This window comes from Amblyomma maculatum, chromosome 1 (assembly GCF_055883805.1).
Source record: "Amblyomma maculatum isolate TAMU_Amacu chromosome 1, ASM5588380v1, whole genome shotgun sequence".
Taxonomy (NCBI): domain Eukaryota; kingdom Metazoa; phylum Arthropoda; class Arachnida; order Ixodida; family Ixodidae; genus Amblyomma; species Amblyomma maculatum.
The window spans coordinates 11,583,721-11,611,654 of NC_139344.1; the positions used below are offsets into that span (position 1 = coordinate 11,583,721).

General features: G+C 44.4%; 1 protein-coding gene and 6 non-coding genes across 7 annotated transcripts in view; all 7 read left to right on the forward strand.

Moving 5' to 3' along the window:
* Positions 1-11,209: 11,209 nt before the first annotated feature.
* LOC146201660 (nose resistant to fluoxetine protein 6-like) overlaps positions 11,210-27,934 on the forward strand; it is a 76,356-nt gene continuing 59,631 nt past the window's right edge. Inside the window, exons 1-3 of the mRNA XM_084599133.1 lie at positions 11,210-11,246; positions 11,364-11,417; positions 12,238-12,414. Of these exons, the coding sequence (XP_084455259.1) occupies positions 11,210-11,246; positions 11,364-11,417; positions 12,238-12,414 (268 nt within the window). The remainder of the gene's footprint in view (positions 11,247-11,363; positions 11,418-12,237; positions 12,415-27,934) is intronic.
* Positions 15,934-16,006, forward strand: TRNAV-UAC (transfer RNA valine (anticodon UAC)). Its single transcript has one exon. It is a non-coding gene; the product is annotated as a tRNA-Val (tRNA).
* Positions 16,086-16,158, forward strand: TRNAV-UAC (transfer RNA valine (anticodon UAC)). The gene has a single exon. It is a non-coding gene; the product is annotated as a tRNA-Val (tRNA).
* Positions 16,238-16,310, forward strand: TRNAV-UAC (transfer RNA valine (anticodon UAC)). Its single transcript has one exon. It is a non-coding gene; the product is annotated as a tRNA-Val (tRNA).
* TRNAV-UAC (transfer RNA valine (anticodon UAC)) lies at positions 22,130-22,202 on the forward strand. The gene has a single exon. It is a non-coding gene; the product is annotated as a tRNA-Val (tRNA).
* TRNAV-UAC (transfer RNA valine (anticodon UAC)) lies at positions 22,282-22,354 on the forward strand. Its single transcript has one exon. It is a non-coding gene; the product is annotated as a tRNA-Val (tRNA).
* TRNAV-UAC (transfer RNA valine (anticodon UAC)) lies at positions 25,464-25,536 on the forward strand. Its single transcript has one exon. It is a non-coding gene; the product is annotated as a tRNA-Val (tRNA).

Sequence of the window (27,934 nt, forward strand, 5' to 3'; positions counted from 1 at the left end):
AAACCATTAATGAGGCCGTTCAGAGTGGGCTGTGCTCGAAATCGCTCGCACCACAGAAAGCTTAAAATAAGATATATGAACAGCGCCTGAAATACTAGGTGGGCAGCCAAAGCATTTTAATATTTGTGCAGAATGAGTATAGACTCACAGTGGAGGAAATGACTACAGAAATAACCAAAAAGTAGGCAGAAAATCATGACAGACAGATAAAAGCTCTAAACGACTGATTAAAAAGACAGAACGTAAAAAGTTGATTAATTGTATAAAAAGCGCTTTATACCTGTATAGGAAATGAAGAAAGCAAATCAAGAATTAATAGATCACTGTCAACTTAAGAAGTAATGCCTCATCCTTTGAAGAGAGATCAGGGTGCCTTCAAACGCGAAGCTATGCAGTGGTTAGTAAATCTTTGGAGTCAATCCAGCACGTTTTACTAAACGATGTGTCAGATGTCGATGCAGGCAAGCTCGCTCATCTTATAGGCACTATAGGGATTAGGTTTGGTTTGGTTTGGTTTGGGTTGTGGAGTTTAACGTCCCAAAGCAACTCAGGCTATGAGAGACGCCGTAGTGGAGGATTCCGGAAATTTCGACCACCTGGGGTTCTTTAACTTGCACTGACATGGCTGGCAAAGGTGTTTTGAACGAATCTGCGGTAGATGTTAGGAAATAGCAATTGCAAGATTGCTATTTTAAAATCAGGGCGGTGATGTAAGTACACAAATTCAAAAATATAAACTGATTAACGTAATTTAAATAGAATTTACAAATCAAGAACCGGCAAAATGCATTCCTTGTTTGTGCCAAATACTGCGCGATGTGATCCAAGCGCAAAGCAGAGGCGCATGGCTGTCCTACTCTGGTGCTCTTTCTTCTTGGCGCAAGCTTGAGCAGCACTCAAAGCTTCCAAGAATACTGCTATTCGGTGCACGAAAAAGGGCGTCAACCAAAGACGATCGGCGTGCCTTCCTGACATTAGCATGGTTCACTGCTCATAGGGGGTGCCATGCATATCCAGTATAGCTGCCCGAGAGATGATCTAGCCACTTCGCCTGGTTGCGCTGCATTCCCTGAAGCTGCATTAAAGTAATAAAGAAATGTGAACTCATAACGACACGAAAACGACAGGAGATAAGTGACCCGATACGAGCGTTCCTCTGCATTAAACTGTTCGTGCGAGTGTACAGCCTTAGCGAAGAAGTTTTCAAAGCAGCACATGTGGGCTGCAAAGCGAAGGTACAGACGATATCATCTGTCACCGTAAAAACCCTTCGTTTGCATCGAAGGCATTACGGATGCGATAGAAACCACACGATGCACGTGGCACTGGTCTGGTACGCAAAACATCTGCTACTGACGGCGGGCTCAGCAGGTGCAGCGCAGTGCGAGGCTACATTAATTGCGCCAAGAAAGACGGCGGGGAAACGCTTGACACGTGTCCAGAGAACAGACAAGGATAAAGAGGAAATTTTTAGCTCTTATCCGACAGTCATGGACAGTATCGAATATACATGCATCTTTGATACTATCTTTAACTGCGTTTTGTCTATCAGTATCGGGTATCGCGTGCTGAAAATCAAAGTATCGGTGTGTCGGTGTCAAAGTACATTTTTAGTGGGGGAAAAAAAACTGCAAATATTGAAGCCGTTGTGAGTCAGACGTTGGTTTGATGGCGCTCGTTCAGGCGGTAGTACAAGCCGGGAGGCAGCTGTGTTTGTACCACCGCTTGAGTTCTCTCCTGTTCTGAGTTAACTTCAAACGCCCGATCTCCTTAGCCTCCCCGATCTACCCATATTGCCTTCCTTTAAAACTGAAAGAGCCAATGACAGGAAGCATCTTTGTTGAAGTTGTTTACTTGTGAGCACCGAGTGCGTGCCATGAAGCCACACAGAAACAAAAGCAACAATGAAAACGCTAGGAAGGCAAACACGCAGTTGGGACCATGTGCACTTCTGTACCCCTAGCCGTTCTCCTATCCTTTGCCATCCGCCCCCTTTTCCGTCTCTGAGGCTCTTGTTCTCGTCAGGCAGCGTGCCTGCGGTGTGCTGACGAAGGCAGTCACGTATGCCCGACCCTAGCTCTCAAACCTCTGGGCACCGCATGTCCGCTGTGTTTGTAACACGAGCTTCCAAGGCCTCAGTTCGCCATGGTGCTGCCGACTAACTGCCATTCTTGTTGTTTACAGCGTTTGATTCGAAACGAACCCATTCTTTGTAACTGGGGCGGGAAGGTACTTCCACTAAGCTTTGTTTTTCTGTACAAACTATTACGCCTAAAATGTTTTGAAATGCACGACGAGAAGGCTAAGTAAATGCATTTTTCGAGCGCATAAGTTTGAATAACAAATTATGCCCTGTCAAAAAATCTTTTGTCTAAAACATTATATCAAAATTTGAATAAAACTTGTAAAGATACCCTTGCATCTAAAGCAAAAAAACTTAAAATGTTTTTGAAATATGAGAACTAATTGACATCATATAAGCCCTTTTCTATTAAAGAAAAAGAAGAGTTTTATCTTTTATATACAACCAGCCGCAGTTCTCAAGCGACACCAGCGAAATTTGACTTTGTTTACTACCTTCAGGATCCTCGAGTCGACGCGGCTATGCGTCACTCTTGTCTGCTGATAAAAGGCACCTTCATCAAATGCAACAGTGCGGCGTGCTCGTATACTTATGCAGAGAGGCTTTTAACTCATAAAAACGTTCAGCCATTATACTTTTTTTTGTTTCCCTCTAGCTTAAGCAAAGGATGCACAGCTTCAAAAGTCTGTAGTCGTACTAATGGCAAAATAACTACTCAGTTCCCCAAGCGCACGCAGCACAGATCATTTTGGCTCACTGAAAACGGAGGGGCCATCGGATAATTAACGTGTTGTATATGAAATGAAATGCTACAGAAATAGTTGTGTTACGCAAGCAACGCTACGACAGCCAAAGGAAGACCTCGGGTGGCCGCAGCTACGTCGTGATGAGGCGTAGGTACGAGAAGAATATAAGAATAAGAAGAACAAGAATAATAAGAAGAATTAGAAGAAGAACAAGAAGAATAAGATGACGAAGAAGATGAAGAAGAACGCTCGGTCACCCGCAGCTAATGCTTTCGCTCCATATTCGGTTCAGCAGCGTTAAACTCTTCTCATGTTTTGCATGTAGCCAAATGATCACAGGTCGGTTCGTATGAAAAACACTAGCTTGAACATTTTTCGATAGGCTACTTGTGGGAGCGATCGCTTCATCGTAACAATGGCCCCAATTCAATGTGAAGTTCTGACAAGGCCAGCTGCCCAGACAGCGGAGCTTCAATATACCGTGCTGTCGAATTCGTTAAGCCCTTTCGGGAAAAGAACAAAAAATGCAAACAAAAAAAAAACTGCCGTATAGGAATGAACTAAAGGTTCCAGAAAGCACGAAAAAAATTTCCCGACTTTATTGATAATAGCCTTTATACTATTCGGATTTCAGTGATATATAAAAGTATGTATGGTACAGTATCGAGTATCTGTATCGAAAAATGATTTCTGTTCGGTATCTTGTATTGGTATGGTAAATAACATTTTTGAGGCTATCGAATGTCGGTATCGAATATACTTTTTTTAAATACGTTGCCCAACCCTGTAATCAGACTCCAGTAAATTCGAGATGATGCGTTGCACGTTCATGCCCATAATCTTAACCTGAAATTCTGCAAATTCGAACAAAAAATTGATTATTAATGCTGCTCTTCTTATGTCGTAAATCTGCACCATAGTCGTAAATATATTTTTGTTGTTCTGCTGTTTTAGTTGTACTTGGGTATCAGCTTTTGTTTTCTTTTGCGCTTGATATGTTTTATAGGGTTTGTACTTTCAATGTTTGTGTCCAGACGTTACTTTTTTTTGGTCAACTTTGTGCTCCTTTCGTATATTTGTCTTGTACCGCGTCCCTTGTGCAGTTAGAGTGGTTTTTCATTTCTGTACATTCCTTTCGTTCTTATTCCCCCATCATCCAATGCTTTTCAGGGCATGAGAGGTACGAATAAATGAATGAATGAATAAATAAATATAAAGAAATATAAATATCAAGATATCAGCGCATGCCTAGAAATTCTGGACCTTTTCTGGGATAGAGTTTTTTAACGTAAATGTTTTAAGTACTTTTTAACATTACAACAATCAATACATACGCACATCTACCTTTTACAGGCTGCTAGTTTTTCGCTAATAATTTTTAGAAACGCGCCCAATTGGCTTTCTATGGCAGAGCCACCAGTATTCTGACAAAAAGACGCAAAGGCAGATGAAGCGATGCCTTGAAAGCGCGAATGCGTAGCCGCAGCTATGTTCACACACATAGAGAAGAATGAAGCCCTAGCAAGACATGTCCGCGAGAAAAACTCCCGAGCTACAACGCATTCGCACTTGAGGATCATGTTTGGCCAAGCGGAAGCAAGCAGTCAATGTGTATTCTCCAAGCGAAGCATGGCGTTTCTTCCGGGTAGCGGGCAACAGGCTTTCCGCCTCTGAATTCGCAGATTTTAGTCATCTATGGTACCCTCTGGCGGGATGGCGACCACGGCTGTCTTGCTCATTTTCATTGTGTTCGCGCCAATACTAAGCTACTCGGCCACCTTACCTGAGCAGGCATTGTCTAACATTGAGAGGGATCTAACCGACGTGCTGTATTTACTCCTGAAAAAAGTATGGCCCATTGCGTCCGAAGTGGCAGCCAACGGCAATATTACCGTACCTTGTACATCCGCGCTGTTTAGGATGTTCGCGGCATTGAAGCAGCAAGAACCATGGCTGATCAAAAGTAAGTACACCGTTAAGCAATCTTGACTGGATATTATAGTCAGTATGAAAGGGTCGGTAGCGAATATGTCCGTGCATGCACGCTATATATCGCACAGCAACGATACAACTGACCTAAAAAGTTCATCTTTTGTCCGTTGGATTACTGAAGTGAGAAGAAAAGTTTTTGAAGCAATGTATCCAGAGCGTTTATCTGAATTCAGCCGCCGATTTAGGAATGTCTCAATGCATCAGACAGGATCTGATAGGTCCTTTTTTTTTTTTTTTTTTTTTTTTTGCTGGTACTTCATGATAACCTAGGCTACAAAATGAAATCAACTCAATTATCCTGTGACCCCGCAGTTTCCTTCGTTGCCAAATTACGCGACTCAACACATTTTTTTTTTTTTTTTTTACGAAACTGCATGATCGCAATCAACTGCACTGAAGCTTCTTGATCCTCGGAACCATTTCGCAACGTATTGTCATAGAGTGTGCGCCACAATTTTTGAGAACGCATATGCCGCCAAATAATACGTTCGTCAGTAATATTCAAGCTTTAGATTACTCGAGCTTTTAAAAAAAAAAGAAAAAAAAACACCGCGCAGGTAATACCAATAACAAAGTACGTGGAACATCTCGACCTATTCCTGCGCGTGTTTAAACAGTTTGCCATCCTTCAAGTCTCCTATTGCCACTGAGGCGCACCTGCTGCATTACAAAATGTAAAATGGTACCACCAGTCTGTTTTTATACATGCCACGATAACAAAATGCATTGCCCAACACGTGTTTAAAATAAATAAGGCTCAGTGCATGTACGCACGATTGATCAATAATCACGTACATTGTCGACACATGCGTCGCGTCTACCGTTTGCCTTCCAGCATTCTGGCGGTTCCAACAGCATAGGGAAAGCCACAGAGACACGGAAAGTGCACAGTCAACAATGATGTTTCACTCGGACTCGGAATTTTTTTTTTTTATATTCACAGCCAGGCATTGTAAATATCTGTTAGAAACACATTTCAACTCCGTGACGTTATTTTTCGGCGGTTATTATTACGTTGGGCTAACTGCTTACTTATTTTTCAAACCGTATTTTGCGGAAATGCGCTAAGCTCACCCTAATGCGATGAGTAATAAGCAATCCGACGAGAAAACGTCACTAGAAGGGACCTTTCCCACCCGGCTAGAGCGAAAACAAAGTCTGTGGTGACAGTTGTAAAGAGCAAAAAAAGCCATTGGCCTTGCCAGAGTAGGGGTGGGTTGTTAATTTCTTCGAATGGTATTAGTTCAATAAGGCTAATTCAATCGTTGTTGCTGCCTTATATGAGTAAAAAATGTAAAATCGTGAACTACAAAACTCAATAAACGCAGCTCCAGAAATGGTGCGTTAATTGAAATATTGTTTAAGGTGTTTCCCCTAAAACGCATTAATTACCCACAGCCTTCCACCGCTGCAGCTTGCGATCAAGCTACTGTGCCCCTCTGGCAAAATCTGGCAGAAAGCGTTTAACTTGAAACCCATAGTGAAGAGATTAGAAATGTTTGCAAGCAGTATTTCAAAAGAAGAGTTGTGAAGAGCTTTGTGGCTTCCCAGCACAACAAGGAAATGCCCTCAGATATTGCAAACCTCAGTGCTGATCTCTGAAAGATCTTCATCAAATACGTGCGATCTGCTTACAGGTTAAAAGTCTTGTTAGCTGTTTTCAGCCAATCAACGCATTGAACAAAACATCGATACGGAACAAGGGTAACAAAACGTCTTTAAAAATTACGACAGCCCCGCATTCGTATAGTGCACAAGATTCCCTGACTCGATTCCATTTCCGTGCTGCGCCCTGACGAAGTGAACTCTCCTTGTCGAAACAACGTCGCTTAGCGGACTGAGGGTTCACTACATCCGTTGCCCATTCTACGCTGCCAGGAATTTCATTTTAGCTGTCCTCTTTCTACCGTGCGAGTCCGGACAAATAAGAGTTGGAAAATAAGCGCTCGCTCTAGAAATTCAACGAAACATTCAGATTCAGGCGATTGTGATGCCCAAAGTGAGGGAGGCAGGGCAGTGCTCCCCGTCTTCTTTCCGCGGCCGTATCTCGACGAGACGGGCTCGAGAAATAACAATTATTTGGCAAATTTGACAAACACCTTCGGCAAACGCGATTGCAGTTAACTTAAACTTTAAGCTGTAGGTAGCCCTCTACAAATATGTTTCGACTAAGGTTTTTACGGCTCTCAAGTTATTGACTGTAAATCAAGCAACGCGCGCACTCGATGCCTGTGAAACCTTCCCAGTGCCGCCGATGCCAGACCCACGTGACAACAAGCTGATATCCGGGTCGCTTTCGTCCGGTTTTTTGTGTTCTATGCCTCCCTTTGTCATTGAGTGTTGGAACACACAGGAACGCATGAAGCCAGCGATCACGCCGCGCCACCTCGGGAATCTGGCAGCTCCAGCCCGACAACAGTAAGGGTATAGAACACTATAGTAAGGGCAAGCGGGCTCGACGCTCTTGGATACGCGCTCTTCTCTGCAAAAAATAAAAAAGAAAACCAAAAAAAAGGGGGGGAGGGGGGGGGGCTGCTCTGATTCGCATGGAAATTTTTTTCAATCATTTTATTATTTTTTGCGAATATAGGGAGAGGACGGTGCTGAAAAGAGGGGCGCTCGATACATTCGCGAAAACACGGTATTAGACAGTGAAGTAGATGCGTCGCCAAATTCTGCATATCTTGCACAGAGCATCGCGAAAATAACTTTTTAAAAATATTACATTTTCTTTTCCAACTGTCAATTGCATTGCGAATATGTTCTTTCTGATTCCGGCAATGTATTGCTGCTTCGTGTTTTGCTGTTGTTGCTTTTGCCTCGACGGCTTGGTTGCTGTGAGACGCAGAGAACACTTTCTGCCTTTAAATCGGCTGTTTTTCTGCACCAGACTCAACCTAAATTATCGCATCTCATTTTCTCGGATTTGAAAATCTCAATTAGCTTTTTAACACAATATAATGGCCAGCTGACAGCTGTGCTGCTAATAATTTTATGCATTGTACAGACATCAGAACATATGTGGCAGTCTGTGCTTGCCCATCCCTTAAATGCAGCGATCATTTTGTCTCACTTTATAAAGTAAAAAGAGCCAACTGGAGTTCATTGAACAAACAGGAGGCAAAACAAACGATGTTAGCGTTTGATTAGTATATTTTAATAACTGTCTTAGTTGTCTTATTTGCGTGCCAATTTTAGTGGAATAAAAGTAAGCTGTATAGAACAAAAGTGGCACCCTGAATCGGCTAGGCCACGTGGGCACAGTGTCATGAGGGTGCAGTTAAACTGTTTACTCTCTCTCTCTCCTTTTATTCTCTTCCCATTTGTTTTTCTCATTTCATGTAGTGGTCCTCGCCAACGGATTCGTGCCAAGCAACGCATTTGAAGGCGGCGTAGTGAGTCTCGGTGGCTACGAACAGTGCCTCCATACCAGAGCCCGTGGTTTCAATGGAGACACTCAAATTCAAGGCCAATATTGCTCACTTTTCCTCCACCCGCCTCGCCAATATATGGAAGACCTTGTACGCCGGTTCCAGGAGCAAGGGGATTTACAGGCAAGAAATTCACGGTATTTTACTTTTGCGACGCCGCGCCGAAGTCCAAATTTCAAAATATTGCCAGTTCAGGCTCCCCCTTTCGGTTGAATATCCGAAATAAAGTCTAACAGAATGCTGGTATCCACAAATTAACTGTTCACGTCTTTAACACCGTAGATATGAATAGTAACCAACAAGTTGTGGGAAAAAAAAATAAACTAACCCCGCCGCGGTGGTGCAGTGGTCTGGGCAATCGACTACTGTGCCCAAAGATTCGGGATCGAATCCCGGCCTCGGCGGCCGCTTTTCGATGGAGGCGAAGAGCAAGGTGACCGTGTGCTGTGCGATGTCAGTGCACGTTAAAGAAACCCAGGTGGTTAAAATTTCCGCTGTCCTTCACTACGGCGTCTCTCAGACTGAGTCGCTTTGGGACGTTAAACCTCACAAATTAACCGAACAAAAAAAAATTGATTCAGTTTCGATATTTCTGGGGGTTAGACGAACTGGTGACTGGGCAGTACGTATCGTATTTTAGCGCCTTCACAGTGCTGAAGATACATTGACTGACTTTTAATACCAATAAAAGCCCTCCCCTAACGCCCTCCCCCCCCACCCCCCCCCTCCCCCCCCACCCAAAAAAAAACCTTGTTATCACCTTCAGAACGTGATAACGACTTTTTTTTCAGGGCCGCTTCAATCCGCTGATGTCTGCTGCTGTTGCGGGAAATGGAAGACAAACCGTGCGCATTGGCATCTGCATGCCTGCTTCGTGTACAGCTACCGACCTGAGTCTGCTCGCATCAAGCGGTAGGGCTACTTTGTTCACACTTAAGCAATCCGGGAACTGTTTAGGTTCTCAAGTTTATTTCAGAATGCTATAATCTTTGCAACAGGTATGTACAGGCAAATTTTTGTATGTTCCATACGAAGTAAATAGTAGAACGTAACACTGTTCCAAATTTTCCAGCTCAAGTCGATGAACAGTATGCAGAGAAAAACAAAATCACATGATGAGAAAAAGTCCAGTATATCTGGGCTGGAAAGAAATAAAGTCCTCTTTTTACAATGGTCTCTTTAGTAGCGGCTTCCTTTTAACCGGCTTACGTCTGCACTGCATTATTTTGATATGCGTACTTCTGAGCATGCGCTCATTCTACAGCCTCTAAGCTTCGAAGTTCGCGATAGCAATGAACAGAAAAAAATCCGTTGTCTATTTCGTAGCTCTAATTTATTCTTGTGTTGCATGCGTTGACATTAATCGGCTTGGTTTCATCTGTGCTCAGCCAGTGGACAATTATTTTCGATGGCCGCTAAATTTAAATTTTGCTCGAAAAATAGTTCTTACCAAAATTATGTTCGCCAATTAAGCTACTGAATGAATTGTTTTCTTTTTGCGTAAGTTGCTTGGCTAAAGACCTCTTGTTCTCTTTATGAAGCTCACTTGAGTACCGTGATTGCGTAATGAATGAAAACTTACGGATCTTATGGTTACTCATAAATAGCATAGGGGTATTAAAATGCAGTTTTAAATTACCATCATCTGTGCCTCCGGAGAGCAGGTTGTAAGATTTTGGAACATACATTTTCTATAAAAATTGTTCATAGCTTTAACAAATTTTAGGTAATTAGCAGAAAAATCAGCAGTGAATTCATAGGGGACATACGTGTGTCTTCCGGTTAACATAACTGATGCATAGTATGTCTGCGCATTAGATTCGAAACTCAATGTAGATTACTTCCTAATTATCTGAAAACTTAAGAAGCCCTTTGTTATGCTTTAGTATTGAAAATTTTATGATATAACAGTAAAACAATAGCTTCGATCGAAAAGTAGCTTCATATAAGGGGCGTCCCTGATTGGCAATTTTACTTTAGGACGGTAAACACTGTAAACTAAACCTTGTTTAAGAAAACAGAGGAAAATTGTTAGCCGCCATGCATTACACAAAGTTTTGGTTACCATATATAGTGCCACAAGGGTAATATCTTGGGCCGCTTCAGTTTAAAATATTTGTGAAATGTATTTCTGTTCTCGTATACCTTTTTTGCAGAGACAGCTCACCAATGACTTATTTTACACCGAAATATTTCTAATCCTGCTGAATGAGATTCTTTACTGTGCGACCTGAACCACGAGGCTGGCTGCTGTTGAATATAATGCATGGATGTTAACGCTTCCAAGATTGTTGACACGCGTGCAAACTAGGCAAAGGTCAATTGACAATCTCGAACACGGAATGAAGGCAGGGAATTCATTGCCCGTCAGCAAATGCAAATACCTACATAGGTTCGCTAGTTTCGTGGACGTTCTTGGAACAATCCAGTAAATTACGCAAAATTACGTCACTCACCGCAGTGGTTCCGCCGCCGGCGCGCGCGCTCTCTCCGCCGCCGCAGCTGGAGCCGCCGCACATGCGCTCTCCCGCTGTGAGGCAGCGCAAACTTTTCACTCTCTTGGCCGCTGTTTAAAGAATAGCGTACTGCTCGCCATAGGCAGTGCACGCTTCGCCATGGATCCGAGCGAAGCTCGGCCATCTCGCAACGTTACGCACAGGACCTTGCAACATTGTCAGCAAAGCGGCATGCTTTTGCTCTGCATAACTATGTTTATAAGAGTTAAACCTTCAGTAATTTTAAAAATTGTTTTACTTTATCTTCTACGCTCGCAGGTTTGTTTCCTGCATTATTTTATACCTCTATGTGTGTTGAATTAGGTTCTGCTTGCGTCTGATTCGCATTTTTATATTACAATTTATGCTAGATCCCAATATTTAAGGGTTTTTTTCTTTCTTTCTTGTTAGTCTTGCAGCAGTTTGGAATCCAGGCGGTGGTGAAAGCATGTAGATCCGGCAATGCGAAGGCTTGGTCTGGGGCTCAAGTACTTTCAGTGTAAGACAATAATTACACTCCAAGGAATAATAACTGTCGCAAAGAGAAAATGGCGTTTCTTGAGGTCATTTCTCCTTCATTTTCACAGGTCAATTCTTTCAACACTGGCCCTTTTAGTAGTGGTGGCCACAGCGATTGATAGATGGCAAACGGAAAGAAGGGGTTCATCTGGTAAGCCATATGTTGCTCCTTCTTTCTTAATACCTGAACCTTATCTTGAGGTGACGCTAAACAGCACTTAAAATGGCATTAGTTGCCACAGCTGCATTGTTGCAATATCATAGATGAACATGCGTGACGACGACAGTGATCATAAGTTTCAATTAATAGATGCACAGATATTTATTTAATAACTAACAACAAAGTTCTTTCTCTCTCTCTTAACAGAAGTCACAGCTCAGTCTATTAATTTCTGCGAAGTGCGCAAGAAAACATTGTCGTAAAATTTGTGCAGACAGCATCACAGATTGAGAACTCTCTCTCTCTCTCTCTCTCTCTCTCTATATATATATATATATATATATATATATATATATATATATATATATATATATATATATATCTGGTCAAGCTTACCAGAACATCGATGCTGCGATGATACTTCCTGTCGTCAAATCTAAACAATGCCTTGCAAATTTTCAGCGTGGTTAGCCATTCAAATATGCGATGATTTAAGTTAGCCTGTGACATTACGGAAATTTTTATTTTGTAACAGAGCTTGAGTAATTTCTCGGCTGCTTGTTTCTTGCGACATATTTTAGTTGAACCTGTAATGCGCAACAAAATCACGGTTCCATGATACGCACGTTGCTTGCTACATTAATTTTAGCGCTCATTCATCGACTGGCCCCTAGTATGGAAGCTACTGCATTTTAAACACCAATTCTAGCTTTATGCCTCGCTCCAAACCGATTCGGGTCCTTTTGTATGAAAACTTGCTGCATGGTGTTAGGTGCTTAGAGCAAGTGAAATATTATTGATCTCTTGACAGGGAAGGTGCTTTCTGTGTTGCTGGCCTTCTCAGCCATAGCCAATACAAGGGCGCTACTGAAGACAAAGAACACTGGTCTCAACAAATCTTTGATGTTCTTAAGTGGACTCAAGGTATTATGCGCTTACTGGGTTCTTCTTGATCACGAGTACATCGTCTTGCAACCAGAATTTTTGCGTGAGTATTCAAGCATTTTTTTTAGACCTCACATTCATAAACCATCATATTCAGTAAATCAGCATGATCCATCACCGGGGGACACAAAGGCTATAGTTGCAAGCGCCTTAGTTACCATAGAATCGAATTTAGATTACCTGTTTTCCTTGTTGATGGCTCCCCTACTGGGTATGTTATTGCGAACGAGGGCTTCGGCTTCCATGTCCCGTGGAAGCCCGTGTTTTACCAAGTGGCGACATTATCTAATCCGTAGCGCTGATAACGTACTTGTAAAGTCGCTTCCTCAGGGACAAAAAATTAGCTGTTGTTTAGCTTGTGGTTAAATCTGTAGTTACGCAAGAGCTATTTGCATGGCTACGCATAGGTTCAGATTGAAAGTAAAGACATGGATTTAGCACATAATAGTTTGCTCTATGGTTTCACTTTTTATGCCATAGGGGGCACTTTTGACCACTACAGTGCAATGAGGCGAAAGTCTATCGCGCGGTGGTCCAAAGCCATCCAATACGGCACCTCTTTCTCTCTCAGAAAGGCAGCGCAAAAAAGACGCGCGGACAAGGACGAGACGACAAGGTCTGGCGCTGAATTTACTTACAACAGCTTTTACTTTGGAAGAATTCATTGTTGTATACATTCTGTGCAGCCGTGGCTATCGCTCACGAATGCGCAAATGGTTTAGTTCTTTTTGAGAAAGGGTGATAGAGGTGGTTCTGACACAGCCCTCTCCCAGACTACATATCTGTTCAGATTCTGCGATTTCTCTTGTGATGCGTTATTTGCTCTTTCTAGTTACAGAGGTGTTATCCAGTAGAGGTGAACAATCCTGGCAAGTAACACAATGTCTTGCGAGGAAACCTTCAAAATATTTTCCCTCGCGTGCATTTTTGGTGTTCCTGGCATGCTTTCGTAACCTCTTATTCACGAATCTCCCAGTTCGCCCAATATACATCGTCTTGTCGTCTCGTCCTTGACCGCGTCTTTTATCTCTGCCTTTCTAAGAACTATATACTAACACGCACAAGTTGCCACATTAATACTTTCTCTCTGTTTTCACTCTCACCTTCGCGATGACGCGATAGCGTAAGATACCAGCCAACATGAAGCCCTGCTTTGACCGAGCCGTACGAACGTGCCTGCGTGGCCTGGGGATAAGGTGAATGCAAAGGTTTTGGCAGGTTGGTTATATCACCCTCCGATATGAAAGAAGAGGCCCGAGTTGGCAGCTCCTGCCAAACATAATGTCAGGAAGCCCTACAACTGGTTAGTTCTCGGCCACGTTAGCTGCTAGCTACCACCTCTCACGGCTTCTTCACTTTCTTCTTCTTTCTTCGCTCTTCGGTCAGGCACCGGAAAGGCTCAGCGAAATGGCGATACTGTGGCCAATGGAGCTCTCGCTACAAAATTAGTTGGTCAGTTTGGAGAATATGCAATCTTGATGCTTGCTTTGTTAGGTCGTTAGGTCGAATGAACGCCTGAGTTTCATGGGGGAGCATGGTGAAACACCTTACAGCGTACGCCATGCCATGGAAAAACTGCGGGCAAAGGACTTATCCGACAACGACTCACTGTCCGCATGACATACGAAAATAATCAGCCTTGGAAGCCGTTGACGATAAAATAATGCGACATATATAGCATGAGTGAGGAGGAGGAGGAGGAGCAGGAAGGCAGGGAGGTTAACCGGAATAAGAAACCGGTTTGCTATCCTGCACTGGGAGAAGGGGGTGAGTGGATATTAAAAAGAAGGGTAAAAGGAGGTTACAGGAATATGAAGTCAGTATAGTCAGTAAATCACAGCCTATCGATCAGGCCCGTGGTTTTCAAGAAGCGGAGCAGTGCCTAGTCTTCACCGCCGACGTGCGCCGCGGCTAGCGGTCTAGAATCTTTATTTCTGACAGCGGGCGTCCATCTAGACGCTCAGAGCACAGCAGAGAGACTGTCTTTCGGCATTGTATGAGCGACACTCGCAAATAATACGTGTTATAGTATGAGTAAAAGTATCAATAAACTGCCTGCTTCACTGGTGAGGTGGGCATGAGCAGTAATGGAAGTGTTTGTAAGCAGGTAGGGTTCAATACCTTGAAACGTTGAAAGAATATACCGCATTGGCGTACTAAATGAAGCCGCTGTGCTGGAAGTTCTGTGTTTCTTTAATAAACATGAAAACACAAAACGTTTAAAAAAGGTCATAAGCTAATGGGGTTAGGTTTTCTTCTTTTTAGTCATGATTACTTGACCGAAATTCTGGGGAAAATTTCCCGTTTATCAGTGTACGTGAAGAACAAAGCAGGCCCAATGCTTGAGTTCACGACTCGAGAACAAAAAACAAATACAATCCAAGTAGAAATTTGCGGGAATTAGTCACAGATCATTCTTAAAATAGCACAAACAAGACGCAGATGTTGGTCAAAAAAGCGGCCATAAGTACGTTTCGCCTCCGTACGTATCTCTTTTGCGTTATTTAAAGAGGGGGAATATGACGTGATTTTGAAAGAAATTAATAAATATTTCACTCATTGTTCTAATTAACTGTGAAAGAAAAACAAGTGTAGTGTGCCAAGTGAGGCTTGCGCGGGCGTCGCCCAATTTCGTTGTTGGCACGGAAGGTATGCCAGGGCGTCTTTCTAGTTTTTTCAGAGGTTGTCAGCAGTGTTTGAATTCTGACAGCTTGCTTTTTGAGAGAATACTTAAGTTCAGTGAAAAAGAAGAACCTGTATAACGCTGTTTGTGACGACTTCTTCTGCGTTCCTGTGTACAGAGTCTTGTATAGCGGCCGTCTAAGTCGAGACGTACAGAAGCGTGTCAAAGAATGCCAGTTTCTCCTGGGGTGAAGACGTTTTTCTTTAAGTTGCACACAGGGACATTATCGGTACAAACGTTTTTTGAAAACAGGGGCTTTTATCTGCCATGAGATTCACTTTGCTTAATATGTAAATAGCCAGAGACAATAGACCATGTATTTCTGCACTGTTGGGAGGGGGTCTATTTTTGGGATGTGATAAAACGAAAATTTAAAAAAGAATTACTATTAGACTCATACGTGATGAGATTCCTGCCAACTGAAAATAATGATGGGATTCCTCTTGACATGGTTATGCTAATAGGCCTGCACTGCCTATGACGCTTCAGGATGGCGGGTTTTCACTGTGACCTTGACGCCCCCCCTGCAAGGCTCTATTTTCGCGAGAGTATGCACACGGGGGTTGAAATGCACAAATTGAAGAGCACAGTGATAGTCTGGATTTCAGAAGTCGAACCACTAAGCGAGCTGACAAAATTTTAACTCGACAAAGGCAACTCAAGTGAGGCTGCCGGCTTCTGTGTTAACAGTGTTAACTTCTGTTTGTAGCGCGTATTAGAAAACCAGACGAAACAGGTGTAGTGGTCATCACGTTCGCTTTGCACGCGAAAGGTCCCCGGCTCGAACCCGGGCGGAACCACTTTGTTCATTTTTTTATTTACACAATTTTCTATATTTTTAAACAGCTGACACTTGTACTGACGGCTGCTGCGGGATCCGGTTCCGTAGTGTAGTGGTCATCACGTTTGCTTTACACGCGAAAGGTTCCCGGTTCGAACCCGGACGGAACCACTTTGTGCATTATTTTATTTACACAATTTTCTATATTTTTAAACAGCTGACACTTGTACTGACGGCTGCTCCACGCTCCGGTTCCGTAGTGTAGTGGTCATCACGTTCGCTTTACACGCGAAAGGTCCCCGGTTCGAACCCGGGCGGAACCACTTTGTTCATTTTTTTATTTACACAATTTTATATATTTTTAAACAGCTGACACTTGTACTGACGGCTGCTCCGGGATCCGGTTCCGTAATGTAGTGGTCATCACGTTCGCTTTACACGCGAAAGGTTCCCGGTTCGAACCCGGGCGAAACCACTTTGTTCATTGTTTTATTTACACAATTTTCCCCCGCAGGGGGCACCTGTTAAAGCAGGTGTTTGTGTGTTTTGTGCGACACCACGGACCCCGAGCACCCACGCTTAGCCGTGCGTGGCATCGTCGTGTCTGGGGAAAAGGGGATCCTGGTGGTTGAGCCGATGCCGAGTGTTTGGACCTTTAAGGCCCCTCGGCGGAGGCAACACACCACTTTGGCCCACGCTTCCCATAGACGACACCTCCGGGCTGACCCACCCGGGGGAAATCGGCAGTCGCCTTTTCCTGTTCTCCCCTCCATCTTTCACTTTCCTATTTTCTTTCTTAGAACTGTCCTGTCCTCTCTTACCTTCTTCATTTCTTCCTACTTCCAGGCGGCGAGGGTTAACCTTGTGTGGCTAGCTACCCTGAGTTACGCCATATTGGGTTATAGTTGCGGTGTACAGCTGGCGTGGGCAGGAATAGACAATTTCTGTCCCGTCCCCTCGTTGGGCTCCATGGTGGGTGGCTGGCACTGCAGCCGAAAAATACACTTTTTATGGCATCTAAACACCTTAACCCCGATCGTCCTCCTTCTAAAAGGGGGCGCACCGAGACCACCATGTTCTTCTCAAAGAACATAAACAACTTTCCTCGTTTCCACGTGGTCCACAGTGACCACGAGGAAATCACTGCACGACTTGTGTCCCCATTTGTTGTTTCTCGAACGTTGACTGAGGCCATTGGCCAGGGCTATAAGATAAAGAAACTTGGAAACGGTGACCTGCTACTAGAATTAATATACAACCATCAGTATCAGAAGCTAAGTGCAGTCGAATCATTTGGAGAAATACCGGTACAGATTAGCCCGCACCGATCACTAAACACTGCCCGAGGAGTCATCTCTGATGATGACCTTAGGTACGTCAGTGAACAAGAACTTCTTGAAGGCCTGAAGGAACAAAATGTCACAGATGTTTACCGGATAAAGATCAGACGAGATAACAAAGAGATAGAAACAAAGCACATTGTACTCACCTTTGCTGCAAGCACTCTCCCAGAATCAGTCGAAGTAGGCTACACAAAGATAAAACTGAGGCCCTACATCCCTAACCCACGCCGCTGCTTCAAATGTCAGAAATATGGCCATGGCTCTCAGAGTTGCCGTGGCCAACTCACATGTGCAAAGTGTGCCTCGCACGAACACCCTACAGACAACTGCGAAGAACAGCTGCTTCTCTGCTCAAACTGTGAAGGTAACCACCCAGCTTATTCACGCTCATGCCCATACTGGAAAAAAGAAAAAGAAATAATTACACTGAAAGTCACCGAAAACATATCTTACGGAGAGGCACGAAAGCGGCTTTCTCTCCCTCAAAAGCCACACTACTCCGTTGTGACGCAGCAGGGCGCGGCATCACAGCGGTCGTTGGCACCTGCCCAGGAAGCACACAGTTCTTCCAGGGCAGCGCCACCTGCGCCCTCGGTGGAGTCAGCTAGCGCTACTCCACCACCACCCGCAAAGCTGGCTGCGCGGACCCCCAGGTCAGCCGGCCCAAAGGCCTCGACCCATGAGTCGAGGCCTAAAACTGACAATCCTGTGCTTTCTGCACAGTCGTCCACCGCATCTGAAGATGCGATGGACACAACTTCTTCACCCCAGCTGCCTAGGCGGCAAAGCTCACTGGAGCGAAAAAGAAAGGGAAAAGTCCCAATAACAGGTCCCAAGGACCTACAAACCTAAATTTAAACTTGTCCCTTAAATAACTTTTAATTATGGCGCTCCTCATTTATTGGAACTGCCGAGGACTCTTTAAAAATTTAGATGATATATATGAAATTCTTGCGGACTATCAGCCAAACATACTTTGTCTGCAAGAAACCCATTTAAAACCAGCAGACTCAAATTTCCTTAAGCAATATAATGTATTCAGGAACGACAGGCAAGGCAGCTCTCACTCCTCTGGTGGCGTTGCCATTGTAACACAAAAATCAATCCCCTCTCGAAACATCTCACTCAACACAGACTTAGAGGCAGTGGCAATCAGAAGCTTAGTTTATGGCAAAATAACAACCGTATGTTCCCTGTATATTGCTCCAACTTATAAGCTAAGTAGCGAAAGTTTTGAAAAATTGATTGATCAACTTCCGGAACCTTGGTTGCTGGTCGGAGACTTTAATGCTCACCACCCATTATGGGGATGTACAAGAACGGACTCCCGAGGTGTTCTAATCGAAAAATTCTTATTGTCCTCGGGATCATGCTTACTAAATACGAAACAGCCAACTTACTACAATATAGCTTATAACTCTTACACATCCATAGACCTAGCCATTGGCTCCTCGATGTTCCTGGCAGCTACAGAGTGGACTGTCATTAACAATCTATACGGAAGTGACCATTTTCCGATCTTAATAAAATATACTGGGAACGGAAATGAAAATGTGTCGAATCCCAGAAAATTCAAAGAAAATGCAGCCAACTGGAAGATGTTCAGGGAACAGTCATCATTGGCCAGTTCATCAGTTACTGACTTAGGCGTTGATGAAACTCAACGCTTAATCACGCTGCACATCATAGAGGCAGCAGAAAAATACATTCCACAGACGTCAAGTAAGCCACGAAATAAACGAAGACCCTGGTGGAATGCAGAATGTAAGACTGCTCGTGAAACTCAAAACAGGGCATGGTCGAAACTACGCCGATACCCCACAGCCGAAAACCTAATAGCCTTTAAGCGTGCAAAGGCAAATGGCAGGCGTATTCGACGCATCTCCAAGCGAGAAAGCTGGTCATCATTCCTTTCTTCAGTGAACTCCTATTCTGACGCACACAAAGTTCACAACAGGATAAGAGCACTTAAAGGATATAGCACAGTCCCAACGCCCCTTGTCAGCACCAGTGGTGACTCTCTTGAACATCAAGCAGACACACTAGGGCAACACTTTGAATACATATTCAGCTCAGCACACTATACAGATTCCTTTTTGCGGCACAAGGCAAGAGAGGAGAGGAAGCACATACATGATAAAAGGCCATCCTCAGGAGGATACAATAGCCCATTCACCATGCAGGAGCTGAAGATTGCACTAGACACATGTGGTAACACAGCTCCAGGTCCTGACAGGATCACATATGGAATGCTCAGGCATCTGCATGTGAACACTGTTGAAACCCTACTCTACCTGTATAATAAAGTATGGGCCACAGGACGCTTTCCTAAAGCATGGAAGGAAGCGATCATCATCCCAATATTAAAACCCGGAAAAGAACCCACACTTGCTGCTAGTTATCGGCCTATCGCACTAACCAGCTGTCTATGCAAGCTTTTTGAGAAAATGGTAAATCGTCGCCTTCTCCATTTCCTTGAATACAATGGTCTTCTTTATCAAAACCAAGCTGGTTTTAGAGCTGGGCGATCAACAGCTGATCAGCTCATTGCCTTTGAGTCTTATGCAAGGGATGCTTTTGCACATAAACAACATTGTTTATCTGTCTTTTTCGATCTTGAAAAAGCATATGATACCACTTGGCGCTATGGTATCATCCGCGACCTTTTCTCTCTTGGCATCACAGGAAACATGTTGAGCACAATTCGAAGTTACTTGTCTGAACGGACCTTCAAAGTTCGTGTTGGCAATGCATATTCAAAGCAGTACATTCAAGAAAATGGTGTCCCTCAAGGTGGTGTTCTCAGTTGCACACTTTTTGTAGTCAAAATGAACTCTTTAAAAAGCGTGCTGCCAAAAACTATTTCTTGTTCTGTATATGTTGATGACGTCCAGATAAGCTTCAAATCTTGCAACTTGGCCATCTGTGAACGACAAATTCAGCTAGGTGTAAACAAATTGTCCAGGTGGGCTGATGACAATGGGTTTAAATTTAACTCTGGAAAGAGTGTTTGTGTACTTTTCTCTAAGCAGCGTGGCATCAGGCCTGACCCCAACATTACACTGAATGGCCAGAGCCTTGCCTTTAAAAAAGAACATAAATTTCTTGGCGTAGTTGTTGACGAAAAACTTTCCTTCATTCCCCACATAAAACAGTTGCGACTGAAGTGTCTCAAAGCGATGAATTTGCTAAAAATTCTCTCTCACCGGTCATGGGGCACAGACCGCGACTGCCTTCTGAACCTTCTGAATAGTGTAGTTCTATCACGCATTGACTATTGCTCGATGGTTTATGGGTCAGCATCATCCTCTGCGCTAAAATTGCTCGATCCCGTGCACCACCTCGGCCTTCGCCTCGCTACAGGCGCTTTCCGAACTAGCCCAATTGCTAGCCTCTATGTCGAGGCGAACCGATGGTCACTGCAACGAAGGAGACAATTTACTTCTCTAACTTATGCTATGAAGGTACTATGCCAACTGGACCATCCATGTCGTCGGCTCCTGCTTGACAAAACTGGCACAGCACTTTTCTCAAAAAAACCATCTCTAAGACCACCATATCCAATCAGAGTTGCCACGCACATTGAATATCTGAATGTTTCGGTTACCAGTCTTCATACAACTTCCATAAAAGACCTAATTGCTCCTTGGGAAATGCACGGTGTTAATTGCGACCTGTCGTTTCTTGAAGTGGGCAAACATGCATCCCCTATTGCCATACAGCAGCATTTCATGTCACTTCAGGAGAAGTACACTTGTGATGAATATTACACTGATGCTTCGAAGTCTGCTCAAGTCTCCTGTGCAGCACATGGGCCACAGTTTTCACAGTCAAAAACCCTGAACAGAAATACTAGTATATTTACCGCTGAATGCAATGGTATCCTTTTAGCTGTGAGACACATTATAGAAAATAAAATACAGACGTCGATCATCTACACAGACTCCCTCAGTGTTTTAAAGTCCCTATCCTTTTGGAAATGGCAAAATAAGAACCCAGTACTGAACTCTCTTTATAACACCCTTATGTTTGCCCATGAACAAGAAATTAAAATTACACTGTGTTGGGTGCCAGGCCACCGCTGTATACCTGGTAATGAGGCAGCTGATAGGCTAGCTGCTTCAGCTGCCCTTCGAAATGACACAGACATTGATAAGATAACTTATCATGACCTCAAACCACACATAAAAAACATGATTAGACAACAATGGCAAGAGGAATGGGACGCAGCATCAGAAAATAAACTACACACAATAAAGGCAAAAATAGGCAGGTACACCACAGAAAAACAAGACAGATTTAAAGAAGTAGCCCTGTGCAGGCTGAGAATTGGCCACACATACATAACCCATACATATCTTTTAACCAACTCTCCTGCACCACACTGCTCGAGATGTGGTGATCGACTCACTGTCATACATGTTTTAATCATATGTGCACAACTGGAACCAGAAAGAAGACGTCATTTTCCCTCCTTGTTCACTCATCAAATACCTGCACACCCATCCATTTTTATTGGCGACAACCCAATGTTTCCTTTAAAACAGGTGCTTAAATTTTTATCACAAGTAGGCTTTTTACATGAAATTTTTTATCGACGTGGGTCTCAGCCCGCTCCTCCTTGAGAGGACGGATGAGATATTTTAATACATCTACTTATACATTGCGAATCCATTATATATCACAAATGAATTTTAGGCCCTATACACCATTGTTTTTAGCGATATCACAGAGCGAATACATTTTTAGGCCCTATACACCAGTTTTTTATCCCTTCATGAAAAATCACAACTATTCCATCATATAAACTGGAGTGCACCATTAACCTTGAGTTTGGCGCTCTTTGGCCTGAGTCGCCCTTGCGCCATTAAAATCCATCATCATCATCATTTACACAATTTTCTATATTTTTAAACAGCTGACACTAGTACTGACGGCTCCTGCGGGATCCGGTTCCGTAGTGTAGTGGTCATCACGTTCGGTTTACACGCGAAAGGTCCCCGGTTCGAACCCGGACGGAACCACTTTGTGCATTGTTTTATTTACACAATTTTCTATATTTTTAAACAGCTGACACTTGTACTGACGGCTGCTCCGTGATCCGGTTCCGTAGTGTAGTGGTCATCACGTTCACTTTACACGCGAAAGGTCCCCGGTGCGAACCCGGACGGAACCACGTTGTTCACTTTTTTATTTACACAATTTTCTATATTTTTAAACAGCTGACACTTGTACTGACGGCTGCTCCGTGATCCGGTTCCGTAGTGTAGTGGTCGCCACGTTTGTTTACTCGCGAAAGGTCCCCGGTTCGAACCCGGGCAGAACCACTTTGTTGATTTTCTTTATTTACCCATTCTATATTTTAAAGGGCTGGCACTTGTATTGATGACTGCTGCGTGATCCGGTTCCGTAGTGTAGTGGCCATCACGTTCGCTTTGGCCATCTCTAAAAGCGATCGCATTTTAGGTTTCAAGCTGCAATCAGCCCACGTGCAAATGCTAGCGTACGCTGTTGACATAGCAGTGTTTTGTGCTACCAGAGCGTCGTTCAAGCATATTGCGATCAAACCGGATGTAAAATCAATTGGGAAAAATGCTCTGGGTTTTTGGCACGGTGATTGGTACGTGGTATCTGAATTCTTCTGTAGGCTGCGATGGTCTGCTTTCCCAACGTGATATCTAGCTGTGCCTTTAGATTGTTATCGAGATCCCAACATGCACTGGATTGAAGAAACTTCCAGAGCTAAAGAAAAACGGATGCGTGGCAAGGAAGGCAACTCTCAATGTTTTCACTCGCTTCTATTTGCCATGTTTTTCTCATTTCGAGGCTGTGGTACCTCATAAATGTGTTGTGTGTCTCACGAACCGCAATTCAGAAAATGCACCGCGTTTTTGCTGTTTTTATTTGGGCATCCACAGGGGAGAAAACCACCCGGACGAATTTGTTTCTGTTAAAAGGGCGGGCTTGGCTTTCGTTGCGTTTGTTGACCATTACCTGCGTGCCTGCGTACGTTGACCATTACCGTGACTTATTTGTAAGCAGCAAACAAGTGGAAGGATTTGAGAACACATTCCTATCACTGATGTCGAAACTCGATGGTGGAAGAAAATCAGCTCTGGACCTTTCAATTAGTGTCCAAGAAATTGAAAAGGCCATAGATGATCTCAGACCTGGCAAGACACCCGGGCCAGACGGATTAAGCGAGGTGTTTTATAAAGCCTTCCGAGAAGAAGTGGCAGAGGCATTGCATAGAGTTTTAATGGAAGCCTACGAAAAGAAAGAGCTGCCGCTGTCTTTCCGACAATCACATATAATTTTGATCCCCAAAAGCAGTGACCGTGAGAAACAACTGTCTGTCTCATGTTACAGGCCTATAACTTTAACAAACGTGGATTATAAAATATATGTGAAAGTGCTAGCTAGACGATTGCAAACTGTGTATAAATATATTGTGGGGCCTTATCAGACGTCTGGCATTAAAGGAAGACCAATAACGACCAACATACACATTATGAGGAGCATTTTAGAATGTTGCGATGTTTTCTCTGGAAAAGCAGCAGTGCTACAAGTTGACCTAGCGAAAGCTTTTGATCGCGTCACGCACGACGTACTCTTTAGTTTATTAGAACACGTCAACTTAGGCGCAGTCATTTTAGATGGTGTGAGAATGGCATACAACGGATGTACTGCCAGTATTGTGGTCAACAAAGAAATCAGTGACCGTATCGAAATTCTATCTTCTGTGAGGCAAGGCTGCCCCTTGTCTCCCTTGCTTTGTGCTATATACATTGAACCCTTTCGCTTGAAAGTGTTTTACAATGAAAAAATAAGAGGTTTCCGGCTAATAACATCCGAAGTGATATTGCTTGCATATGCCGATGATATTGCTATCATTAGTGAAGACAAAGAAAGTGTCAAGGAGGCTCTTGATAATGCCACTTCAGCTGTCGATGCACCGGCAGCGTTATAAACTGGAACAAGTGCTCAGGTTTCTGGCATGGCACATGGGAAAGCACTCCGGCCTTATTTCACGATGTTCAATGGGAAGATATGCCTACAAAGTACCTTGGCGTGCCACTTCAGCCCTACAGGGACACGACGCAGTATTGGCAGGCTGAAATCGAGCAAGTACGCTCAAAAACAACAAAATGGGGTTGCAGAGACTTTTCTATTTTTGCTCTCCCAACTGTGTGCAATATTTTCCTTGTCGCAAAAATATGGTATGTGGTCCAGGCACTGTTCATGACTAGGATGTGTGTTCAGAAGCTGCACAGAATGTTAGCTGTGTTTGTGTGGGGTTCAGCATGGGAATGCACAAGCTGCACGAACTTGTTTCGCTCAGTGCGGGGGAAGGGGGGGGGGGGGAGGGCCTTGTATATTTGTTCTTAAGGCAAGTTGTTTTGAGGTTTACTTTTCTGCGCGACTAAAAGAATTGCTTGCTTCGTACTATGATCCAAGTTCGGCTTCAAAATGTTCTACCCGAATTCGTGGTTTGTTCCTATATGACACATGAAAGTAGACTGCAGGGATATCTGCGTGAGATCTTCGGAACATTTCAGACCTTGAAACTGCGATTCTCTATGCAATACCTCAGGGAAGTAAAACGGAGGAAGTTGTATGCGGACCTTATCGATATCATGCTACCAATGCCCATTTACCGAACACTCTACGGTGAGGGCCAGGGTGGTGATGTCCTTAAAAGGGTGAAAAAGATGGCCGTGCGGCCTTCGGTAAAAACTTTCTTTTTTCACTTACATTGTGGCACACTGTCAGTTAAACCCTGGATAGCGGAAAAAGGGCTTTTTGTCCCGTGGACCACGGACTGCTTAATATGCCATAAGCCATGAAACTGTAGATCACATATTCTTGGATTGTTGGGATGCGGTATTCCTGCCGGATATCCTGCATTGAACATAAAAAAAAGATCTTCCTGTAACGCCATACGGTATACGTTTTTTACCGGTCCAAAGCGAAGATGGTGTGCCAAATGACTTGTTCATGGTGTTGGTTCTTCATGGCGTATGGAAGATACGAATAGGTGTTCATCACGCAGATGAAAGTGTTTGGCATGCTAGAGAGTACTTTATCGAGAGTGTTGTATACCTCAGAGATGTGTACAAGGAGAAAGCCGAGAAGCCAGAATGGTGCGCTCTGTTATGTGAACTTGTTGACCTCAAGCGCTTTTAATCTAAGAGTGATGTCTTCCTTAAAGATAGCACTTTTTATTCTTTCTGTATTTGTTTTCCTGCCCAGTCGGCAATAAAGATGAAAAAAAAGCGTGATCCGGTTCCGTAGTGTAGTGGTCATCACGTTCGCTTTACACGCGAAAGGTCCCCGGTTCGAACCCGGGCGGAACTACTTTGCTAAAATTTTTTCCTTACACAATCTTCGATATATTAAAGGGCGGAGACTTGAACTAACGACCGCTGCGTGATCCGGTTCCGTAGTGTAGTTATTCTACTTCCGGCTTTCGAGCGAAGCGGACGTGGGATCTCTGGCTCGTCGGGAGCGGTATCAGCGGCACAGGCCGGCCGCGGAAACAGGTTTTTTGACGCTTCGGATGACGGGCATCAGGTGATTTTGCCAAGTTTGCCAACCGGGAGCATTGTGCTTCATACTGTTTTTATGCATGCATGATGTGAAGGCTCGACCGTACCGGGTTGAAGACTTCAAGGACGCGTTGGTTCGTCTTGTGATTGCTCCCAGAGGTAGTCGCCCTGGGAGCGTCCCAAATTAACCACGTTTGGGCAGTGACGTTTAAAGACGCCGAGGCCACTCATAAGCTGCTCGCTGTCAGTGATGTGAAAGTGAAGGACCATCGCTGTGTAATCGTCGACCCCAACGACCAGGGCGTCCGGTTGAAGATTCACTGGCTTTTGCACGGCGTGCCTGACGAGGACGTGCGAGCCGCACTGTTGCGATATGGGACGGTGTCTGACATCGCAAGGGAAAGGTGGCGTTCACGAGGCGTCACCGACAAAGGGTCAACTACGCGCACAGCGTCCCTAAAGCTGAAGACAGGGGTGAAAATAGACGACATTCCACATCAGCTGCGAGTTGCCGGTGAGCCAGCGCTTGTGGTCGTTCCGGGCAGGGCTCCCCTGTGTCTTCGCTGCAAGACAACAGGTCACATTCGTAAGGAGTGCCAGGTTCCGCGCTGCGCTCGTTGTCGTCGTTTCGGCCACGATGAACCGCAGTGCATAGATCGACGTATGCAAAAATCCATTTCTTCGTACCGTATTTCAGTTACGCCTGGGGCAAGCTCTCCCGGGAATTGTCGTTTCTTCTGACCGCATGCCAGGAGGTGTCCACGGGTATCTAAGTTAAGGGGTCCTGGCGTACAGGTTCTTAATGGTGCGTTTTTCTTTAGACTATTTGTGGAATGGGGGGTAGGGGGGTAAACAGGAAAAAACCTGTACAAAGACTTCTGCGAAGTGGTGCTTCCAGAACCGTTGTACAGATCTGTGTACTGGTCCGCAGTGGGCGAAAATGTTCTTAAAAGACTGAAGAGGATGATGGTGCCGGCAGGGGTGAAAACGTTCTTTTTTAAGTTGCACTCTGGAACATTATAGGTAAAAAAATGGAAGGATCAGAAAGGGCTTTTTGTACCCTGGGGTGTCCACTGCATAATATGCAGGAAAGAGGAAACGATTGATCACGTGTTTCTCGAATGCTGGGATGCCGTATTTTTATGGGATATGCTCCAGAGGACGCTTAAAAAAGAACTACCCCTGAGCCCTCTGGAACATTATAGGTAAAAAAATGGAAGGATCAGAAAGGGCTTTTTGTACCCTGGGGTGTCCACTGCATAATATGCAGGAAAGAGGAAACGATTGATCACGTGTTTCTCGAATGCTGGGATGCCGTATTTTTATGGGATATGCTCCAGAGGACGCTTAAAAAAGAACTACCCCTGAGCCCACATGGTATCCGTTTTTTCATCACGTTCGCTTTACACACGAAAGGTTCCCGGTTCAAATTGGGGCTGGTAATTTTTTGCCCTCACACAATCTTCTATATAATAAAGGGCTGACACTTAAACTAATGGCCGCTGTTTTATCCGGTTCCGTAGTGTAGTGGATTCCACTTCCGGCCACCGAGCGTGACGGTCGTGTTATCATGAGCTCTGGTGGCGCGGTGTCCGCGACCCTCTCGGGCCGCGGAAACAGTTTTTATTACGAAAGCAATACTACTTGCACTGCACTTTCAAACCTTCAGCGTAGCGAGGCGGTGCATATACCATTGACCTTTAGCTTCATCCCTGTTGTGACGTCATGCCATCTGCCGCAAAAACCGGGGGCCCAACACGTGCCGTCAGCCATGCGAGGCGGTGCACACCAACGGCGGCCTAACTACCGCTCCTTCCGCGAGGAGCGCTACAGACGGAGTGACGTCATACAGTTGGATAAATCGGGCCCGGAGGCAGTCAAAATTTTAGAGAAAGGAAAACTTGAAAAAAGGATTCGAATTATTTGGACCCCCGCGCACGAATCTGTCCCCGGCAACGAGGAGGCGCACGAGCTAGCCCGAGCTCTCTACTTCCGGGAAGCCGTAGAGCCGCCTGATTGCGATGGGATGGACGAGAGGTTGCAAACGTATAAGGAAATCTTAGAACACTACAGACTTATCAGAATGTCCCTGCCACCACCAGACCGAATGCTAAATAACAAGGAGACCGTCGCTTGGCGGCGCCTGCAAGCTGGGAATTTCCCAAGTCCCGTCCGGCTTTTCCACACGCAAGTGGAGGAAAAGGCGG